This window comes from Alligator sinensis, unplaced genomic scaffold (genome assembly GCF_000455745.1).
Source record: "Alligator sinensis unplaced genomic scaffold, ASM45574v1 scaffold433_1, whole genome shotgun sequence".
Lineage (NCBI taxonomy): Eukaryota > Metazoa > Chordata > Crocodylia > Alligatoridae > Alligator > Alligator sinensis.
In genome coordinates this window covers 582,467-601,834 of record NW_005842502.1, presented here as the reverse complement: position 1 = coordinate 601,834, position 19,368 = coordinate 582,467, and the positions used below count along the sequence as shown (strand labels likewise).

Sequence of the window (19,368 nt, the reverse complement as noted above, 5' to 3'; positions counted from 1 at the left end):
GTCGCTACAGCTCCCTCAGGCTCTGGCCGTATTAGGTGTCCGACGCTGCCCGGAGGGTCACGGCCCTGCTGCTCAGAGGCTGCTTTAAAAAAATGCTAGGGGTCTGGGAGCCTTGGTGAAACCTTTGACAGGAAAGGCTGTCGGCCTCTGTCCAGAGGAGGCACCCGGGGGTCTGCCCTGAGTCCCAGATTGTTTGATATTCTCACTAATGGTTTGGAGGATGGGATCCATGCACGAAGGTGACGTCAAGCTGGGTGGAGCTATGGGTGCTCTTCAGAGCAGGACTAGGATCCAGGGTGACCAGGACAGACTAGAGAAATGTCCTGCAATCAGCTATATGAGAATTGACAAAAAGTGTGAAGTCCTGCACCTGGGATGGAATAACTGCATGCAGAAATATATGCTGGGGAATGGCTGGCTGGGCTGCAGTGCTTCAGAGAAGGAGTTGGGGGTTATAGTAGAGCATGCGGTAGACTTAGTATAGTATAGTAGAGCATGCTCTTTTTTTTGCTGCAAAAAAAAAAAAAAAAGCCAACAGCATAGGGGTCTGTTATCAACAGAAGCATCACTTGAAAGTCAAGAGAAGTGATTCTTTTGCTCTATTCAGCACTAATGAGTCCTCACTGGGAGTAGTGTCCAGTTTTGGGCCCCACACTTCACGAAGGATGTGGACTGATTGGAAAGTCCAGCACAGGGCAGCAGAAATGATTAGAGGCCTGGAAAGCATGACTTATGGTGAAAGGCTGAAAGAGCTAGAGTTATGTAGTCTGGAGGGGGGGGGGGGGGGAGGATTTGATACCAGTCATATTCCTGAAGGGACAGGATTAGGGGGGACAACATTGATAAACTACAGTAGAAGAAATTTAGGTTGGTGATTAGGAAAAACTTTCTGACTACTAGGGTTGCCAAACATTGGAAAAGGCTACCTGGGAAAGTTTGGGAATCTTCATCTCTGGAAATTTTCAGGAGCAGGTTGGACAGATGTTTGCCTGGGATGGTTTAATCAGGGATGATCCTGCCTTGAGCCCTCATGAGGTCTCTTCTAGCTCTCCTTTTCCATGATTCGACTGATGTAAGGTGTATCTTTAAAATTAACAGTTTATTGCACAGTAATTTCAGTCCAAGGCAGAGTAGAAGAGGCAGTTCTTCTGGCTGGGAATGAACACACAGGAAAAAAAATAGCTTGCTTCCTACTGATTTTTGCCAATGCAGAGCAGAAAGAGAGCAAAGAAGAGTATATCAAAATCAAGTTGAAGGAATCCCATTCCCCTGAATTCCTGCAGCAAGGTGACTAATTTTATGTCACATTTGATAAAGACCCCCCCCTGCCCCCTCAAATTATATGCATGTTGGGATGGAAATTCCCTCTACTGGAAAAAAACCCAACCTCCTGCTAAGAGGTTGTGCAAGTTATGAAATGAGTCCATGCGCATTGGTCATCATTGTTGCCACCTTGTGATTTGTGTGTGTGTGATTATCAGAAACTTGATAATCACACACACACACAAAACGTTACTAAATACTTTTACTACATGCATGTGAGGTGTAAGGTAGGTGCAAGACCAACTGCTCTCCAGAATCTAGCTATCCACTTAGGAGCCTGGTTTTTGTGAAAAATCTTACCCCCAGTTTGTTCTGTTCAGTCACTTTAGGGAAGATATGCACCTTCCCCTCCCCCATTAGATTGGGAAATACCAGAAAATCTATTAATCAAACATTTGGTGACACTATTGGTCATGACAACTCACAGGAAACTCCTGCAGACTACTGTCCGGAAATGAAGCTTCAAATATGAGCTGAACACCCAATTAAACCCACTTAACAGTGTAACTAACCTCAGGTGGGAGTCATCATCAGTCTCTCTCTGTGGGTGTGCAGTCTGATAACCAACCTAATGTTTATTTGAAACATTAATGCTGGTAAATGACTGTCATGTAAAATTGTGATTAGTCCAAGATTCTCTTCCCAGCTCTGCACTGGTGTCCTGCCATGCAAGCTATTTAACTCCTTGGTGTCTCAACTTTCCTTTATAAAATCAGATTATAGTTGCCTAATTAAACACTGTTCTGAATCTTCACTAAAGCTTCTAAACTGTGCTGATATGGGGGTTATCTGAAAAATGAGACAGAGATGCCATACTTTATTACCCTGTGATGCACTTTGGTTGTGCTGTCTCATTCGAATAAACTGTAAGGATGATTTGGCTAAGAGAGAACTTTGAACCCAAGTACTCTGTTAGGAAGGTCCCTCATTTTGTTTCCAGCACAGTAGTCCAGAGCCTCCCTTTACACTTCGTGTGGTACAGCATGGGCAGAGGAACTTGTGCATGTTGTATGGTGATGTTTGAGTTTAGGATAAATCTATCTGGGCAGTTCAATTTCTAATGGTCTCTCCTTTGTCTTGCCTAAGCAGAGTATTGGTCCTTGTATGCTGGAGGCTTCAGTGCAGCACTGGGACATTGTGGAAAGTAGAGCATCTTAGTGCGAACAAAACATGTCTGCAAAAAGAGCCTTAGTAATTCTGGCTAAAGGAGCAGAGGAGATGGAAACTGTTATCCCCACTGATCTTATGAGAAGGGCTGGAGTGAGTATGCCAACCACTAGAATCCCTTGAGGTCCCTCTGAAATCAAAGCTGTTCTCTTGAATCAGTCTTCAAGCAGCCCGTGCACTGTTCCTTATTTTCTTTACCTGTGAGGTACCATGCATGTCTAGGGTACTTTGACCAGTATCAGAGAGTGAAAAAGAAGGAACTGAGTAATGCTCTATATACAGTTAGGGCAAACATCCAGAAGATCATGAGCAAAGCCTACCAGTGGATGATGAAGCCTTTAACAGATTTACTTAGTCTGATTCTTCTGGAATGTAAAAGGCTCTGGGTTGAAATGGTCCCTGACTAGGGTTGTGCAAATGGTGAGTTATTGAATATATCTGTTGGACCTTCCAGACTACGAAACTCAGTATCACCGCAGATGTTTCTTCCTGAATGTTGCTTTTATAGGAGGGAGACTTTTGGAGTGAGTTTGTCTTCACAGCTCCACTTTCACTTGGTTTAAATGACCTCTTAACTAAAAGATACTTGTGAATACTATGTAACTGACCCCTGCAACTTTCCAAAGCAGGCAATTTTCCTGAGTCCTAATGTTGTCTGTACTTCTGATAGATCAAGGTCACAGTTGCAGGCCTAACAGGAAAAGAGCCAGTGCAGTGCAGCCGAGATGTCTTTGTTTGTCCTGACACCAGTTTGGAAGACGCCAGAAAAGAGGTTTGTCTGGTTGATTTGGCATGTTGCTTAACACTGGCCTTTTGTGGTTCACAACAAACTTAGAATTATATTTATTTTCCTTCATTAATGTTCTGTTAACTCACTCCTTGCAGCAGCAGCATCACATGCTCAAAGATACATTCTGCAATTTGCATAGAAATCTGTCTGGCTAGCATTTTTTTTTTTTTTTTTTTTTATTCAAGAAAATACTAAAGTTTTGCACAACTTGTCACACTCCATCCAGACACTTTAAATATTTTACAAAATCAACTCAGACTTTATTTTAAGGTGTTACCCAGACTGAAAAAATAGGATGACTTGTATAAACAGAGAGGCCTTGCTTAGGAAGGAAGCGCAGTAACAGGGCTGTGTCGGGAGCTTTTGCAGCACAGCTCTTGTGATCACAGTGAAGCACTGACATTCACACTCTAGGGTACTGAGCTCACCCACACTCAGACTTCTTGTTGGCAGAGGTTGCTTTGGAATAAGTGTCTGTAACACTCTGGTGGGAAAGGAGACAATAAGGTGCTCCATTAAGTAAATATTTTGGAAGTTCCCCAGAGATTAGGATTTATCTGTTACTTATTACAGTATATTCTCACCACTATGAAGATAGGTCTTCTCCATGAACAATCTTGATAACACACTAACAGAATGGTGTTTCTTTAGGGGCCTTATGATGTGGTGGTCCTACCAGGAGGTAATCTAGGAGCTCAGAACTTGTCAGAGGTAAAAGACTTCTCTTCAGCAATACCAAGGCCTACCCATCTGATGGAATGCTCTTAATTCTTTCAGTGATGCTTCTTTTTATCTTCTACTTCTGCAAATTTAGTTAAATATTTTAGAGCAGTGGTGACCAACATTTTTTGGCAGGTGGGCTGGATCCAGCTGGTGGTCCCAATCCGGCTCCTGGGGCAGGAGTAGCAGACCCCATCTGACTAGGCAGAAGGGTCGGGGGCAGGCCAGCTGTAACCTGGCCCTGCAAGGGAAAGGAGCCAGACCTGGTCCCATGGGGGTAGGGGGAGGAATGGGACATGGCCCAGCCCCAACCTGGCCCTGCAGGGGAAGTGAGCACAGTTCAGCTCCAACCTGGCACTGTGGAGGAGGAAAGGAGGCATGGCTGGGCCCCAAACAGGCCCTGCAGGGGGGAAAGGCAGTGTGGCTGAGCCCCTAATTCAGAAGTGGGAGGGAGGGGGTGTGGACCAGTCCAAGGGTGGGGGGCACCTTTTGGGTTTGGGAATTTGGTAGGAGGGAGGGTGGCTGCATTGATGACCACTTGTCCTCTGCCAATTTTCTGGACCTGTGTAAGCTAATCAACTGTTAAGCAGCCTGGCCCTAATTACTCTGAAAATAAGGAGGTGCTTTCGATTCTTAAGGTGTGGAGATGCAATAATTGGTAAACAAAGATTTAATGCAACCAAGTGTAAAGTAGATTGAAGCCATAAGCACTTGAATTAAACCGGACGTCCATTCAATTTGCTATGCTTTCTCTGACAGTGCCTAATACTAGATTCGTTGGGGGTAAAGTCTAAGAAACTTGTCTCCTGTTTGGCTTTTTTAATCTTACCGTGGCCTCTATAGGTTTAGATATTGGTTTCAGCCATCAAATAGGAGGTAAATAAATATTCCTTCTAATTATTACCTCTTGTTGTTTTTGAAGGTTCTACATTTACAATTTCTTTTAAAATCTGTTTGTTCTATGTTATAAAACAGAAGGACTGAAGTTCCTGTTTTATTTCTCATTTCTTGATTTATATTTTTACAGTAGAAAATGTATCTTGACTTGTCATGTTAAAATAAATCATTATGTAAAGTGATATGGTTTCTTTTATGCAGTCTTCTGCTGTTAAAGACATCCTGAAGGACCAGGAGATGAGGAAAGGCTTGATTGCTGCCATTTGTGCAGGTGACGAAATATCTTGCATTGTATTAGTGTTGTCTGGACAGGTGCCTCTTACAAATCTCTGTCACTCAACTACTTAGTAATAAAATAAATTCAAATGCCCACTGATCTAGCAGAAACAAGCAGCTCTGTAAACCACTGTGACACTAATCTTGCAAGGTGTCAGTTTTTTTTACATCTGTGCTGGTCTCTTCAAAATTTAAGCTGCTCTAAAATACAGGGTGTAAATGTAATATGCTAGGAGGTTCTATAAAGTATTTGCTTATCATAGCATTATCTCTGCCAGGACACATTCTGCTGGCAGGACATAGTCACGATAGCTTTCTTGGGTATAATATAAACATAGGCCTCTTGCCCTTTAGCTTCAGAAGGAAGGTTAAATTGTCACAGGACATTCTCATAAGCAAGCAAAAGAAAAAAATCTAGACAAAAAATCACCATAATCTGGGTACAAATTAATTAAAGTTAATTCAGACTAGTTATCACTAGATCTCTATCAAAATGGGAGGTCATTTCAAGTGCAGTTTGTCCAAGATCTGGTTCCAGTTCATATTTGTATTAATGCTCAAATAATGAAACGGACATTTTGCCAATAAACAGTATAGGCAGTCCTCAGATTTATGGTGCAATTGGTTCCTGAAAACTGTATCTTAAGTCGAAACACTGTAACTCGGAACCAATTTTTTTTCTCATAGGAAACAATGTTATAAATGGGGGATTGGTTCCTGAACCAGGGCCCAATACCCTATTTTCACCAAAAATACCCCAGAATTTTGTACTCCATCAACTGTAGATGAGTAATATAGCTACATTAACGTATTTATGTTGTAAATAGCAATCGTATTGATTTGGAAGGACTTCTTTAAGGTGACTTTGCTGGACTTTTAAAAAGGCTCTTGGTTGGACTTTTTGAAGGGTTCATGGCTGGAGTCTTCTCAGGAGTCTTGGCTGCAGGCTTTTCTGGAGTTTTTGTCTGCTTTCTTAAAGAAAGTGTCCGAGGAAGTTTGGACAGATGTTCTCCAGAGAGATGAGCAACACAGCAAACCTGTTTGCCAACGTGGCATTGCATTGGATCAAGCATTGTAAAGTTGAAACTGACATCATAAAGTTGAAATGATGTCAGTTTGCAAGTGCGAAACGTTGTAAGTCTAGGACTGCCTGTATAGACAACACCAAACTAGGAAGGGACAGCAGCACTTTGGAAGGCCAGATAAGAATTCAGAATGGCCTGAAATCAACAGGATGAATTTTAAGTACTACGCTGAGGAGGAAGAAATCAAATAAAGACTAGGGTAGTGGGTCACAATTTACATAGGAATCAGCCATGTAATGCTGTTGCCAAAATGCAAATCTGATTCCAGAATGCATTAACAGGAATGTCATGGATAATACAGGAAGTAGTTACTTTGACACTGGGGAGGCCTAGGAAGTGCTGTTCAGTTTTGGCCCCACACTGCAAGATGGATGTAGTCAAACAGGAGAGAGTCTACAGGAGAACAACAACAATAGGAGGTTTAAAAAATGACCTAGTGGGGAAAGGCTGAAGGAATGGGGTTTGTTTCCCCTACAACTAAGACTGGATGCAGAGGAGTGACCAGGTGTCATAAAAAAGATGTGATCAGTTGTTCTACGTAGCTACTGGGAAATCTATTCAGCCCTCCTCTTCTTGGAAGTCTATATATTAGAATGTCCTTAGAGTAAATATACCCAGTAGAGTATACTTGCACTGTGCCTTTCATTTCTACTTCTAACACCTTTTGTTTCACTTGGAATATTGTAGAAAGGCAGAATTTTATTTCCCTGGCTATCGCAACATCTGTCAGATGACTTAGTCCAATCACGTTGAGGACTTTTTGTGTTGTTGTAGTGAGGAAGATGTGAATTCCTGTTTCTCTTCCTGTTTGTGCTGCAAAACAAATAATATAAGGTCTGAATAGCCCATATAAAGCAGTGAACTTTGCTTACAAAGAGCCACTTAGCGATTTGTTATGCAAATAGTTACAACTAGCAGTAGCAAAACAGAAGTTATTTCTCTTAGAAGTGACCCATAAATGAGTCTAACAAACAATAAATAGACATTGGGAACCTCAGCAAATCTTATCTTCAGAAATTTCTGGAATTCCCACAAGGGTTTTTCTGCATTACTTGTTATCACACTTCTTAGACTGCTTCTTCCTCAATTCAGTTCAAATGGGAAATGCCATCTTTCTCCACAAAAAGACTTACTACAAATAAAAACTTCCAGTTGCTGGCTCATCATTTGGCTAAGAGACCATACATTAGTATCCAAATGATTGGCCCTCCTTGGGTACTCTACACTTAAGTGGCTCAAACATACAAGGTTTTGCCTAAGAACATTTTAAATTATATACTGGTAGCAGATCTAGGGTTACCAAGGCAAGAAATGTTCACCAAGACTGTGATCAGCTTAATTTTCTGCCTCTCTCCTTTCCCAATTTTAAGACAACAGTCTGACCATAGGAGTAACTTCACAGTTGAATACTATGATCTCTTAATCTGCAAATCATAGACTCTTATTCAAAGAAATCCAGAGCTGAAAGATGCTTATTAAATTTTCTCTTCTTTAATGGAAGTTTCCCATGTAGGGCCTTGATTCAATGAAATATGGGATACTACATATCTGTATCTCTCTTTGGGGCCCTTTGTTTACTGTCTAGTTTACCTACTTCATAATGGCAGAATTCATTTAGAAGTGGAATCCTGGGATCCATGTCTATGTTGGATCTTTTCTGAACCCAATAATGGCCCAGTGCTTGCATGTTTGGGGTTTTTGTTTGTTTGTTTGTTTGCTTTTTAAAGTATTTGGCTGCAGTGGAACTGAATTTTATGACTAATGTAATTCTTGCAGGTCCAACTGCCCTTCTGGCACATGGAATAGGGTTTGGGAGCAAAGTTACTACACATCCTTTGGCTAAAGATAAAATGATGAATGGGGGTAAGTATAATACAAGGATGAGAATCTCTTCTCCAGATCCCAGGGCCAGAAATTCTGTGGGGTACAGTGTGACTTAGTTGTGTGTTTCTTTAAGAAAACAGAGAAACTCCTGTGCGGTTACCTTGCTGCTTCAAAACTACTTAATATATTCTTGCATAGAATGCAAAATTGAATTGGATGTGCTGAGGAAATGTCTTAAAGCCTTCAGTGACTTCTGCCAGCAGATGTCAGAACTGGTGGGTTCAAGCCTAGTATTGAACTAACTGTAACAAAGGGGAAGAGTCATATCCAGAGACCACTGTCTGTCCATATTAAAACAATGTCAAGAAAGATTAAATCTCTTCTAAGAGCACTTCCCTCTCCCTGTTTGCAGCCAGCTCCTTCTTAGCCTTATAAGTTTTGCCTAAAGGAACCCAGTAATCAAATCATGATGTCATTAAGCGGTACCATTCCCAGACACTCAGGGTTTCACACTCCGCTACATCTAAAGATTTCTGCAGCCACTGCCCCAGGTTTCTGACATTAGCAGGTCCCAAAGTCTTGCCCAGAGCAGTTAGATTAGCTCCACTAAGGGGAATTGTCACGTATGTGGCTTTCCTGGGTGACTGAGGTTTGTACTCACCTCAGGCACCAGCATGCTCTCCTTCTTGGACTTAGGGTCTTCAGGGGAAAGATCCATCGTGTCCTCTGGGTCTCCCTATATCTCCCCACCCCAAATCTCTCCCAGGTTGAAGGGAATGTCTGAGTCCCAGGCTTGACGTCCCCGGATGCCAGCTGCTACTTGCATGCTGTGCTCCTGGAGTTCTTGCTTTAAGCAATTAATGGTGCTCAGACAGGGGCCATGGTTTACTTTGGCTCCTCTTTCGGCTTGATGTTTAGCCATGGTCTTTACCAATTTTTGTAAGGTTTCTCAGCTAGCCTTTTCCTGGCCCAAGGATTCCTGTTGTTGGGCGTTATGTTTATTTACTTTCCTCAGTTTTTTTTCTTTTTCATTTTCCAAATTCTGAGACGGTTCTTTTAGGGTTTGATTGCTTGTTTCTAACTGAGCACATTTGTCCTTTAGAATTTGGATCTGCTCTTCCTTTTCCTCAATTTCTGAGGCTCTCTGAGCTTTTTCCTCTGTTGCTATTCTTACAGCATGCCACAGTAGCTAAACCAGAGCACTGTGTTGCCTTTGAGCCAAGGGTTTTTCACAAAGGCAAAACTTTTCAAATTGAACCTTGATGTCCCCTATGGAAAAGCCTGGGGGGCACAAATCCTCCCTCCCTGGGCTAGGACCACCCCTCAAGATCTTATGGAGGGGGGAAGTTTCCTCCCTCTGTACCCTCTTAACTTCATGGTCCCCTGCTCCAAGCTTGGGGGACTTCTTCCTGAATAAGGACATTTTCCTAAACACGCTCTGAGCCTGTCGGTTTCCGAGCCCTCAGCTGCCCAACTGACTCTGCCCCTGCCCTGCAGGAGTTCTATAACCAAATCTCTTCCCTGGGATATGTCTGCCCCCTTGGGTGAGTTCTATATGTTCCTGACCCTAAGCCTGTTGGTTCCCGAGCCCTCAGCTGCCCAACTTCTTGCAGTAATTCTCTAACCAAATCCCACTCCTCTGTGGATGTGGGTTCTATAGGGTGACACGGTGTCTAATAAACTAGAATTCATGATGATCCTGTGAGTTGGTCATTTGTAGCCAACAGCTGCTGCCAGGTGGGCAGGGGTCACCTCCTGCCTGGCCTGGCCCTGCTCTGCCCTGCTGTGCCGGGTCCTGCCTGCCAGGCTGTGGAGGCCCTGAGTGGGGAGGGCAGTGGGACAGGGAGCCCAATCCCGCAGTGGGCAGCCTGTACCTGCCCCCCACATGGGCTCTGCTCCAGTCTTGCTGCCCATGGGGGAGGGGGAGCCAGGCTCCATGCTCTGCTCTGGCCACAGCAGCCACTGCTGCTGTCTCCCACAGGTGGCAGCTGGGGCCCCCCTTCGGCAGGGCAGGGGGCTGTGAGTAGGGAGTGAGGGGCACCAGCATAGGGCCAGGGGGCTGTGGGTGGGGAGTGAGGGGCATCAGCAGGGCTGGGGGGTTGTGGCTTGGGAGTGAGGGGCAATAGCATAGGCAGGGCACCGACATATCAGGGCTGCTCAGCAACACAAAGCAGGGGTGGGGGGCAGGAAATGACAAACTTCTTGTGAGCTTTCCACTTTTCAAGGACATTGCTCAGCCAGCAGTAGAAATTACTGAGACATGTTTAGCGTATGATGTGGCTGATCTTCAGCAATTTTGAGTGATGTGGTGGAATACTGCAGAGTCCTCACTAGAGGGAGATACGCTTGAACCACCTGAAGTCAATGAACTATTAGTTGCAGTGCTGTTTTGCCAGCTGTCCAGACTTTTTTATTGTGGTGTTTTATGGGTTTCCCTTTTAAAGCACGAACTACTGTGGGCTGCTGTAGATTAAAAGAGACTTTTGGTCTTCATTAAAACAAAACCAGACCCACATTTCTCACACTTACGAGAGGGGGGAAAAAAAGGTGAAAACAACCACGTGCACTTCAAAAATTCAAGAAACAGACATTTAAGAAACCCCAGGATGCATTACCAGCCCTTTTTAGAAAGTCTCATGACTTTCAGGGCCATGACTTGTGACTTTTAAAATGTTTGGGTTGACAGCACCCTTATGGTATGTTTGTAAAATGTTGCCAAATAGCTGCATTAGTTCTGTGTGAGCCTTACAATGTATCCTGCCTTGTCTTCCTCTCCAGAACACTACAAGTACTCTGAAAACCGGGTTGAGAAGGATGGGAACATTCTTACCAGTCGTGGTCCAGGCACCAGTTTCGAGTTTGGCTTGGCTATTATTGAAACGCTAATGGGGAAGGAGGTGTCTGACCAAGTGAAGTCTCCACTTATACTGAAAGATTAATACACAGGTATAATTGGTGAACAGGAGAAGAAAACATCATGAGATAGAAAGTCCTCAGGTACTTATCTCCCTTCCTGGAAACAACAAGAAAGCAAGGTGTATCTTGTATACAATCTCATTGTGAGGCAAATGCCTTTCATACAATACTGATGTGAACTAGAATAATTCATAAACCAATGGGTTTTGTTCATAGGGAAACAGATACAGATGTGTCTGCTAACTCATGACGCCATGAGAAAGAGGTAAACAGCTGTGAATAGGGAAAAAAACTAATAGAGTTTATTCATGTGATTTGAAGCTTGCTTGTTTAAATAAAAATGTAGTAACCCTGTTCAAGAATGAATTGCTACTTGCATATACATGTTTCTTCATTGTTTTGACTGTGAACATTGCAATAATTTCTTTTACCACTTAGATTCAGTTCCAGAACCTAACTTCATAGCAAATACTTGTCACAAGAATTTGTCCACATCTTGATAAATGCAAATGGAAAAATTATAGCCCTGTTTGGACAATGAAATAGTCCAATAGAACTAAGGCTATGACACTTTAAAAATGATATTCAGTAAATAAGAAGATGTATTCAAAACAAACAGGGATTTTCAGGGGTGTCAAATATATGGCCTGTAGGCCACATCTGGCCTGGAGAGCCAGATCACCCAGCCTGCAGAGTTGCCCTAACTCTGCTTCCCATGGCAGCAGCCAAGTGTGTAGGTAAAAACTGCGGTGCTGGAGCCCAGCCAGCACCATGGTGTGTTCCTGCAGTGGCAGCCAAGTGCCTGAGTGAGAACTGTGGAGCTGGAACCTCAGCAACATCATGGGATAAAGCCTAGCACTGGGGCTTGTTCCTGTGGCAGCAGCCAAACTCTTGTGGTATTGGGCTTCTTCCTGAGGTGCTGCTGGGGCTCCAGTGCTGTAGCTTTCACCCAGAAGCTTGGCTGCTGTTGTAAGAAGAAACCATGGTGCTTCTGGGGTTCCAGCACTGCAGCTGTCACCCAGGTGCTTGGTTACAGCTGTGGGAAGAAGCTGCAGTGCTGCTGTGGCTTCAGTGTTGTGACTCTTGTTGGTTTGGCTGCCAAGTACCTGGGAAGAATAACAGCACTGGGGCCCCAACAAGAATGTAGGAAGCCTGGCACTGTGGCTTGTTCCTATGGTGGCAGTGAAGAGTCTGGGATGCCGGTTAGAGTGGCTGCTGCACGTGCTGGATCCAGCATGGGTTGGGAGGGGCTGTGGGCCTAATCTGGCCTGTGGGATCAGCTGGGTGCCATTTATTTGTCCCATGGACCAGTCCCACACTATGTACCTGGTCTGCAGGGTTAAGAGTTTGACATTGCTCTATATATTTAGCCCTTGGCTTAAGGTTTTAGATTAGGAGCTGTGTTCTTTCCTGAAACCTTTGAACTGCGCTGTCATTGGGATTTGTGGGTGATACAGTTGTAACAGCACAGATGTGGCATTCAAGTCCAAGGACTTCCCTTACTATCATTCACAATGAAGGCAAGCATATTCACTCCTTCCTGATGCTTCAGGAAGGGATTACTGCTCAGGCCACAAACTCACACAAATGCTCTAGCATTAAGAATTATGGTGCTTCTCTCCATATTAAAAGTCTACTCCAAGGGATAGCATAGTACTTCAGTTGTATGCTATGCCTGCTACTCATGTGGCAGCACTCCAGTACCTTTCCCCTGCCCATGATTATACCACATCAGTTGCCAGGCAAAAACTAAAATCTTTCCAGTGACTGTAAAACTCAACACATTTGCCCATTAAACCTGTAGGTTTGACGCATGTTGCCATGTGAATGTAAGCCAGACCAGAAAGAAGAGTTTGACATTCAAAACCAAATTGGAGAGCATCCTCCAGGCCCTCACCTGCACTCAGTTCACAGGGCATAGAAGAGAACTGCATGCTGTTAAGTGCAAATGCTTTCTAACCTACTACAGAACTGCTATTTCCTTAAGAGGAAAATAAAATATTTCAGATTATTTATGTTGTGGCGCTTCATTTCAATAGAATACAAGGTATCTGCAAAGAAACAAGAATTCTACTTGTTTTTTATTTTACATGTATAGATCTTACCAAATTGTGTCACTAAGACAAATAGTTGAAAAAGAGACTATAATCAAAGTGTATGTACACTTTCTGTTCATTGACATCCAGAAGGCCTATGATAGTCTACACAGAGAGAGTCTGTGGGCTACATTAGCTGAATTAGGATGTCTCAACAAACTAGTTGATCTCATTAAAGTTTTCATGCATGAATCAAGAAACAGAATTAGAACCTGTGAAAGCAAATCAGAACCCTTCCCACTTGGAATTGGATTGAAACAGAGAGGATGGTTTGTCTGTGATCCAATTTAACCTGGCACTGGAAAAAAGTAACAAGGAGCACAATTTAAGGAGAGGAGTTCACCTGAATGGAGAGTGTAACAGGGTTCCCGACTGGAGCCCTGTTACTTGGGGAAATCCCCACAGCTGGCAGTCATGATGCCCAGGTGGGGGCAGGGGGGGAGATTCCCCATGCCACCGGAGAGCCAATGGGGCTTGGCTTCCGGGAATATAAGGAGGATGAGGCCCCAGGAAAAATGCCTGCGGGCACTGAGAGAGGGATTGCCCAAGACCCTAGGGGAAGACTACCCCTAAACACAGAGCTGAGACACAAAGAAGGGACCGTGCGGCTATCAGGCCCATGAAGATGTTTGATACCTGCAACGGGACTCCAGACGCCAGTGGTGAGTTGTAGGTGGGAAGAAGTTGCAGGTCCAGGCAGCAATGGGACGAGGTGTCCCACAATAGGGAGTCGGTCCCCGGTGGGGATCCGGAAGGGAACCTGGCAGTGGCTCCAGAGGAAAGGGGTAGACAGCTGGGACCCGCTGTGCTGGTGTGGGCAGCGGGGGAGCTCTCAGGGACAAGCCTACGCAAACTGCCAGGAGGTGGAGAAGAGACGTGGCAAGCCTCTGCCGCCAACAAGGCAATTAGCAGGCAATGAGTCGGCCCAGGCAGGGGCGGCGCACACCCAGGGTGGCTAATTTGGGGCTTTAAGATTTTATTAACCACAGCAAACCGATAGCCGGGACTACTCTTTTCACGGTAATTGGTGCAGGACAAGGCACCATTTGTGTGAGTTGCTAGTGAAGCAATTAGTACTGTGGGATGCTGGTTGGTACTTACCTCTAGAACTGCAAAGCCGGTGACCCTCTCAGGAACATAAATTGGACATGCTGCTGCCTGCGGTCCGGGCCTCTAAAAGATAAAGACGAAAAGCACTTGAAAATCATGTGACGGGTCAAGCATTATTCCTCCGCGAGTACCTGCTAATATGTCATCTCTTTCCTCCCTTTAATAAGATCAAAGTCATGGCAGATGAGAACCAGGGGAACAGGCGATATCCCCTAGACCCAGTAACAAAATGGTGCATTGTCTGGGAACTGTGGGCTCCATGATGGAAGCAATGGACACCCAGGCTCCCACTGATTGGCAGTAAGCTCACAACCTGACATTAAGACTCCTCCAAGACCAGCACACCCAACTTGAGGAGATGGTAAGGATGTGGACCCAAGAGGCCAAGGCAAGAATCCGGCTGTTTGCACGCCAACAAGACCTGTGCGAAAAGATCAGGGCACAATAGATGCTAATGGTACGAGAAGGTGGGGGCTTGGGCCTGCCTTGAATGTCAGCTGAGGATGATGTAGAAGCCTCTCTGGAGTCGTTTGAGAGTGTGGCAACGGCCGCTAAATGAGACCTGGTTAGTTGGGCAGCCAGATTGGGGCCTCTCCTTCTTGGGCCGGTACAAGCCGCTTAACTGAACCCTCAGCAGGACAGAGGCACAGGACTAGGCACACGGAGGGAGGGATGTGCAGGGAGCCACCGGAAGCTAGCCTGCTACTGCTGCAGAGAGAAGGGCTGCATGTCCTGGTTCTGCCCTAGGCCATCCCAGGAAGGAAGACCTGGATGTGGACCAAGTTATAGGAAAAGGGGACTTTCATTGGGAATAACATCAGGAACCCATATTCAGGAATATATGGGAATCCCAGCCCGCCAGAATCAAGGAAGAAACCAGAGATCCGCAGAGACCCCTCCAAAACCTGCGATACGAGGTAAGGAAAGGCCTTCTTTACCAGGTAGAGGATCAAGAGGAGGGAGAAGAGAGAGCCCAGATCCTGGTGCTCCGGAAATATTGGGAGGGCTTGCTGCGGGTGGCCCACGCTCTGCCCATGGGGGGGCACCTAGGAAGAGATCAGATGGAGGCCAGGCTAAAGCGCAGGGTCTTCTGGCCCAGCATGGGTAAGATGGCAGAGAAGTTCTGCGCGGAATGTCCAGAATGTCAAAAAACCAGGGGAGTAAGGCTGGCAAGGTTTCCCCTGATACCACTGCCCCTGATTGGGTGGCCATTTGATCGAATTGCACTGGACATAGCCGGGCCCTTCCTACATAGCAGGACAGGGTATCAATTCATTCTTGTAATCATTGATTATGCCACCTGATTTCCTAAAACAGTACCATTGAGGTACTGTCACATTGAGTGACAGCTCCGGCCATAGTGGGGGCTCTGCTGAGATGGATTGCCTGGGTGGGGATACCCTGCAAAATCTTGATGGACCAAGGGAAAAATGTAATGTCAAAGATTTTAAAGGGCGTCCGCCAGGTGCTGAAAATTAAACAGCTGCGCACTTTGGTCTATCATCCTCAAACCGACAGCCTAGTGAGCGGTTTAACCGCACCCTCAAAGGAATGATCAGGACATGCATTCAGGGGGACCCCGGGAATGGGATGCCATGCTACCCCCACTACTCTTCATGATAAGGGAAGCCTCCCCGGCTTCGACTGGGTATGCCCCATTTGAATTAATCTACGGTCACAGCCCTCAAGGACTATTAGACCTAATATGTGAGGAGTGGATACAAGCTGAGACCGACCCGTCGCAACCATGGGTGGTGGGGGAGTTCAGGGAGTGGCTGCAAAGGACCCAAGAAATAGCACAAAATAACCTTAGCCAGTGCCAAGAGAGACGGAAACAATGGTATGATGCCCGATCCATCGAAAGGGAACTTCAGGTAGGGAACTGGGTAGTGGTGTTGCTCCCAGACAACACCCACAAGATCATGGCCTGGTGGCAAGGCCCCTTTCGCATGACCCGACGCACAGGGCCTGTGAATTACAAGGTTTTGCGAACGACACGGAGAAAGCAAATATATCACATCAACCTGCTGCGAAAGTGGCGTCAAGGGGATGGGTGGCTAATGAAGCCAGTAGATGGGATTGAAGAAGAAAATGGGACAACTGCCCGGGACCTGACGGAGGCTTGGGGGGCGCCAAAGATAGACAACAAATTAGACCCAAGCCATCAAGCCAAAATGAGAGCACTGATTGCTGAATTTCATGATGTATTCAGAGAAGTACCAGGAGAGGCTGGGGGGGTCCACCACCATATCGTGACACCACAGGGACGCATAATTAGAGATCACTGGAGGAGGCTACCTTGCTACCTGTGGCTGGCCATCAGGCAGGAAATTGAGCAAATGAACAGACGGGATTATCGAAGAGTCTAAAAGCCCTTGGAGAAGCCCCACAGTGGTGGTGCCAAAACAGGATGGGTCGATTAGTTTTGCATTGACTACCAGAAACTAAATGAAATCGCCACGTTCAACACCTTCCCGATGCCCCAAATTGATGACATGTTAGAGAAAGTGGGACAGGCTCAATATATATCCACCCTGGATCTCACCAAAGGGTACTGGCAGATCCCAATAGCCATGGAAGATAAAGAAAAAACAGCATTTGGTACCCTGTGGGGCCTCTTCCCATTTAAAAGAATGCCATTTGGGCTACATGGGACTGCCGTCTCCTTTCAGCGGTTAACGGAACGTACACTTGCCCCACACCAGGACTATGCATCAGCCTACATAGGTGATATTATTATTTTTTCACCTGACTTGGAAGCCCATCATTGACACCTTCGGCAGATATTGGAAAGTCTCAGGCACGCGGGGCTCACTGCCATTCCCAAAAAATGCACACTAGGAAAAAGGGAGATGCAATACCTGGGATTCTTGGTAGGCCAGGGGGTCATAAAGTCGATGACTGACAAAGTGGCTGCCATAAAGCAGCACCCCTTACCGAGAACGTTGAAGCAACTACGATCCTTCCTGGGGTTTGCCAACTACTACAGGCGTTTTATCCCCAACTTTTCAGAAAAGGCAGTGCCACTGACAGAGTTGACTAAGGGGCAGCACAAGCTGTTCCCGTGGGATTCAAGAGCTCTCAGGGCCTTCGACCAATTAAGAGAAGACTTGTGCCAGCACCCAGTTCTATATACACCCAATTTCCGGAAAACCTTTTTACAAACAGATGCCTCATCAGTAGCCCTGGGGGCTATACTATTCCAAAAAGAGCAGGGAGTGGAAAGACCAGTGGCATTTGCCAGTAGAAAGCTCAACCCAACAGAATCCCATTATTTCACGATAGAAAGGGAATGGCTGGTAATACGGTGGGGCATAGAGCTCTTTCAGTACTATCTGTTGGGCAGGGAATTTGTGCTCATCACCGATCACGCTCCCCTGCGATGGTTGCGGACAGCTAGGTTGAATAACGCAAGAATTATGAGATGGTCTCTGGCCTTACAGCCATTTTGTTTTTCAGTAGAGCACCGAGCAGGCAGGAGGAACAAGAATGTAGATTTCATATCCCACCCCGGAGATTACTTTGACAAAGACACACAACCCAGTGAAGATGACACACAGAAAGATCGGGTACCGAACCCTGACCTTAGTGTCTTCTAACCCAGGCAGGGGTTTCAGAGGAGAGGTTTTTACTCCCTTCTGCCCCACCTCTCCTCTCTTTTTTTGTTCTCTTTTTTTTGCTCCCTCATTTCCATCCTTCTTTTGGGACTCCCCGGTGACCCCTCCTCCAACCCGAACTATCCGACACCCTCGGGGGGGGTGGTAAACTAAGAGACCAGAGGGGGAGGTGTGTAACAGGGTTCCCGATTGGAGCCCTGTTACTTGGGGAAATCCCCAGAACTGGCAGTCATGATGCCCAGGTGGGGCCAGGAGGGGAGAGTCCCCACGCCACCCGTGAGCCACTGGGGCTTGGCTTCCGGGAATATAAGGAGGACGAGGCCTCAGGAAAAACACCTGTGGGCACTGAGAGGACAGAGAGAGGGATTGCCCGAGACCCTAGGGGAAGACTACCCCTAAACACGGAGCCGAGATGCAAAGAAGGGACCATGTGGCTACCAGGCCCATAAAGATGTCTGATACCTGCAATGGAACTCTAGAAGCCAGCAGTGAGTTGTAGGTGGGAAAAAGTTGCAGGTCCAGGCAGCAACGGGACAAGGCGTGGGAGTCGGTCCCTGGTTGGGATCCAGAAGGGAACCTGCCAGTGGCTCCAGAGGAAAAGGGGTAGACAGCTGGGACCCGCCGTGCTGGCGTGGGCACTGGGGGAGCTCTCAGGAACGAGCCTACACTCTTCCAGGAGGCGGAGAAGAGACACGGTGAGCCTCCGTCGCCAACAAGGCAATTAGCAGGCAATGAGTTGGCCCAGGTGGGGGCAGCTCACGCCCAGTGTGGCTAATTCGGGACTTTAAGATTTTATTAACCACAGCAAACCGATAGCTTGGACTAGTCTTTTCACGGTAATTGGTGCAGGACAAGGCACCATCTGTATGAGTTGCTAGTGAAGTAATTAGCACTGTGGGATGCTGGTTAGTACTTACCTCTAGAACTGCAAAGCCGGCGACCCTCTCAGGAACATAAATCGGACACGCTGCTGTCTGCGGCCTGGGCCACTGTAAAAGATAAAGAATAAAAGCACTTGAAAATCATGTGACGGGTCAAGCGTTATTCCTCTGCGGGTACCTGCTAATATGTCATCTCTTTCCTCCCTTTAATAAGATCAAAGTCGTGGCAGGAGAAAACCAGGGGAACAGGCGGTACCCCACAGATCCGGTAACAGAGCATTAAAGTCCTTGCATATGCTGACAATAGATCTCTCATAAGTGAACATATGAATGATAGAGAAGCTATGTATACTGAACTAACAGATGAAGTAAAGAAAATTGGACTAGTAGTAAATGTGTATAGAAACACAGTATCTGCAGGTAACTAGGCCAGCAGTAAGTCAGGGACCTCATGGAAACAAGACAAATTTTAAATAAGTGACCTACTTCAAGTACTTAGGTTCTGTCATAACTGAAGTAGAAAATAGAGCCTACTTTGCATTGCACAACCTCCTGTCATCCAAACTCATCCCAAGGAAAGCTAAATGTCAAGGCTATAAAAAAGGCTTGGCTGGAATGATCTAGCTGGAGATGGTCCTGCTTTGAGTAGGGGGATGGATTGGATGA

The 19,368-nt window shown here is 45.8% G+C and overlaps 1 protein-coding gene and 1 long non-coding RNA gene across 5 annotated transcripts in view; one reads left to right on the top strand and one right to left on the bottom strand.

Moving 5' to 3' along the window:
- PARK7 (Parkinsonism associated deglycase) overlaps positions 1-13,009 on the top strand; it is a 14,002-nt gene extending 993 nt beyond the window's left edge. For 2 of the 4 annotated variants that reach the window (XM_006031368.3, XM_025213016.1), the window contains exons 2-7: positions 2,413-2,583; positions 3,161-3,262; positions 3,932-3,991; positions 5,099-5,168; positions 8,035-8,121; positions 10,861-13,009. In XM_006031368.3, the coding sequence (XP_006031430.1) occupies positions 2,494-2,583; positions 3,161-3,262; positions 3,932-3,991; positions 5,099-5,168; positions 8,035-8,121; positions 10,861-11,021 (570 nt within the window). In that variant the 5' untranslated portion in view covers positions 2,413-2,493 and the 3' untranslated portion in view covers positions 11,022-13,009. Of the gene's footprint in view, positions 1-1,098; positions 1,288-2,412; positions 2,584-3,160; positions 3,263-3,931; positions 3,992-5,098; positions 5,169-8,034; positions 8,122-10,860 lie in introns of all 4 variants that reach the window. The other 2 variants (XM_006031369.3, XM_014523523.2) reach the window with 2 other exon arrangements.
- Positions 6,080-18,818, bottom strand: LOC106722627. Its single transcript, XR_001358638.2, has 3 exons — positions 18,739-18,818; positions 14,196-14,267; positions 6,080-7,071 (listed from the first exon to the last, which is right to left on the bottom strand). It is a non-coding gene; the product is annotated as an uncharacterized LOC106722627 (long non-coding RNA).
- Positions 18,819-19,368: the final 550 nt, after the last annotated feature.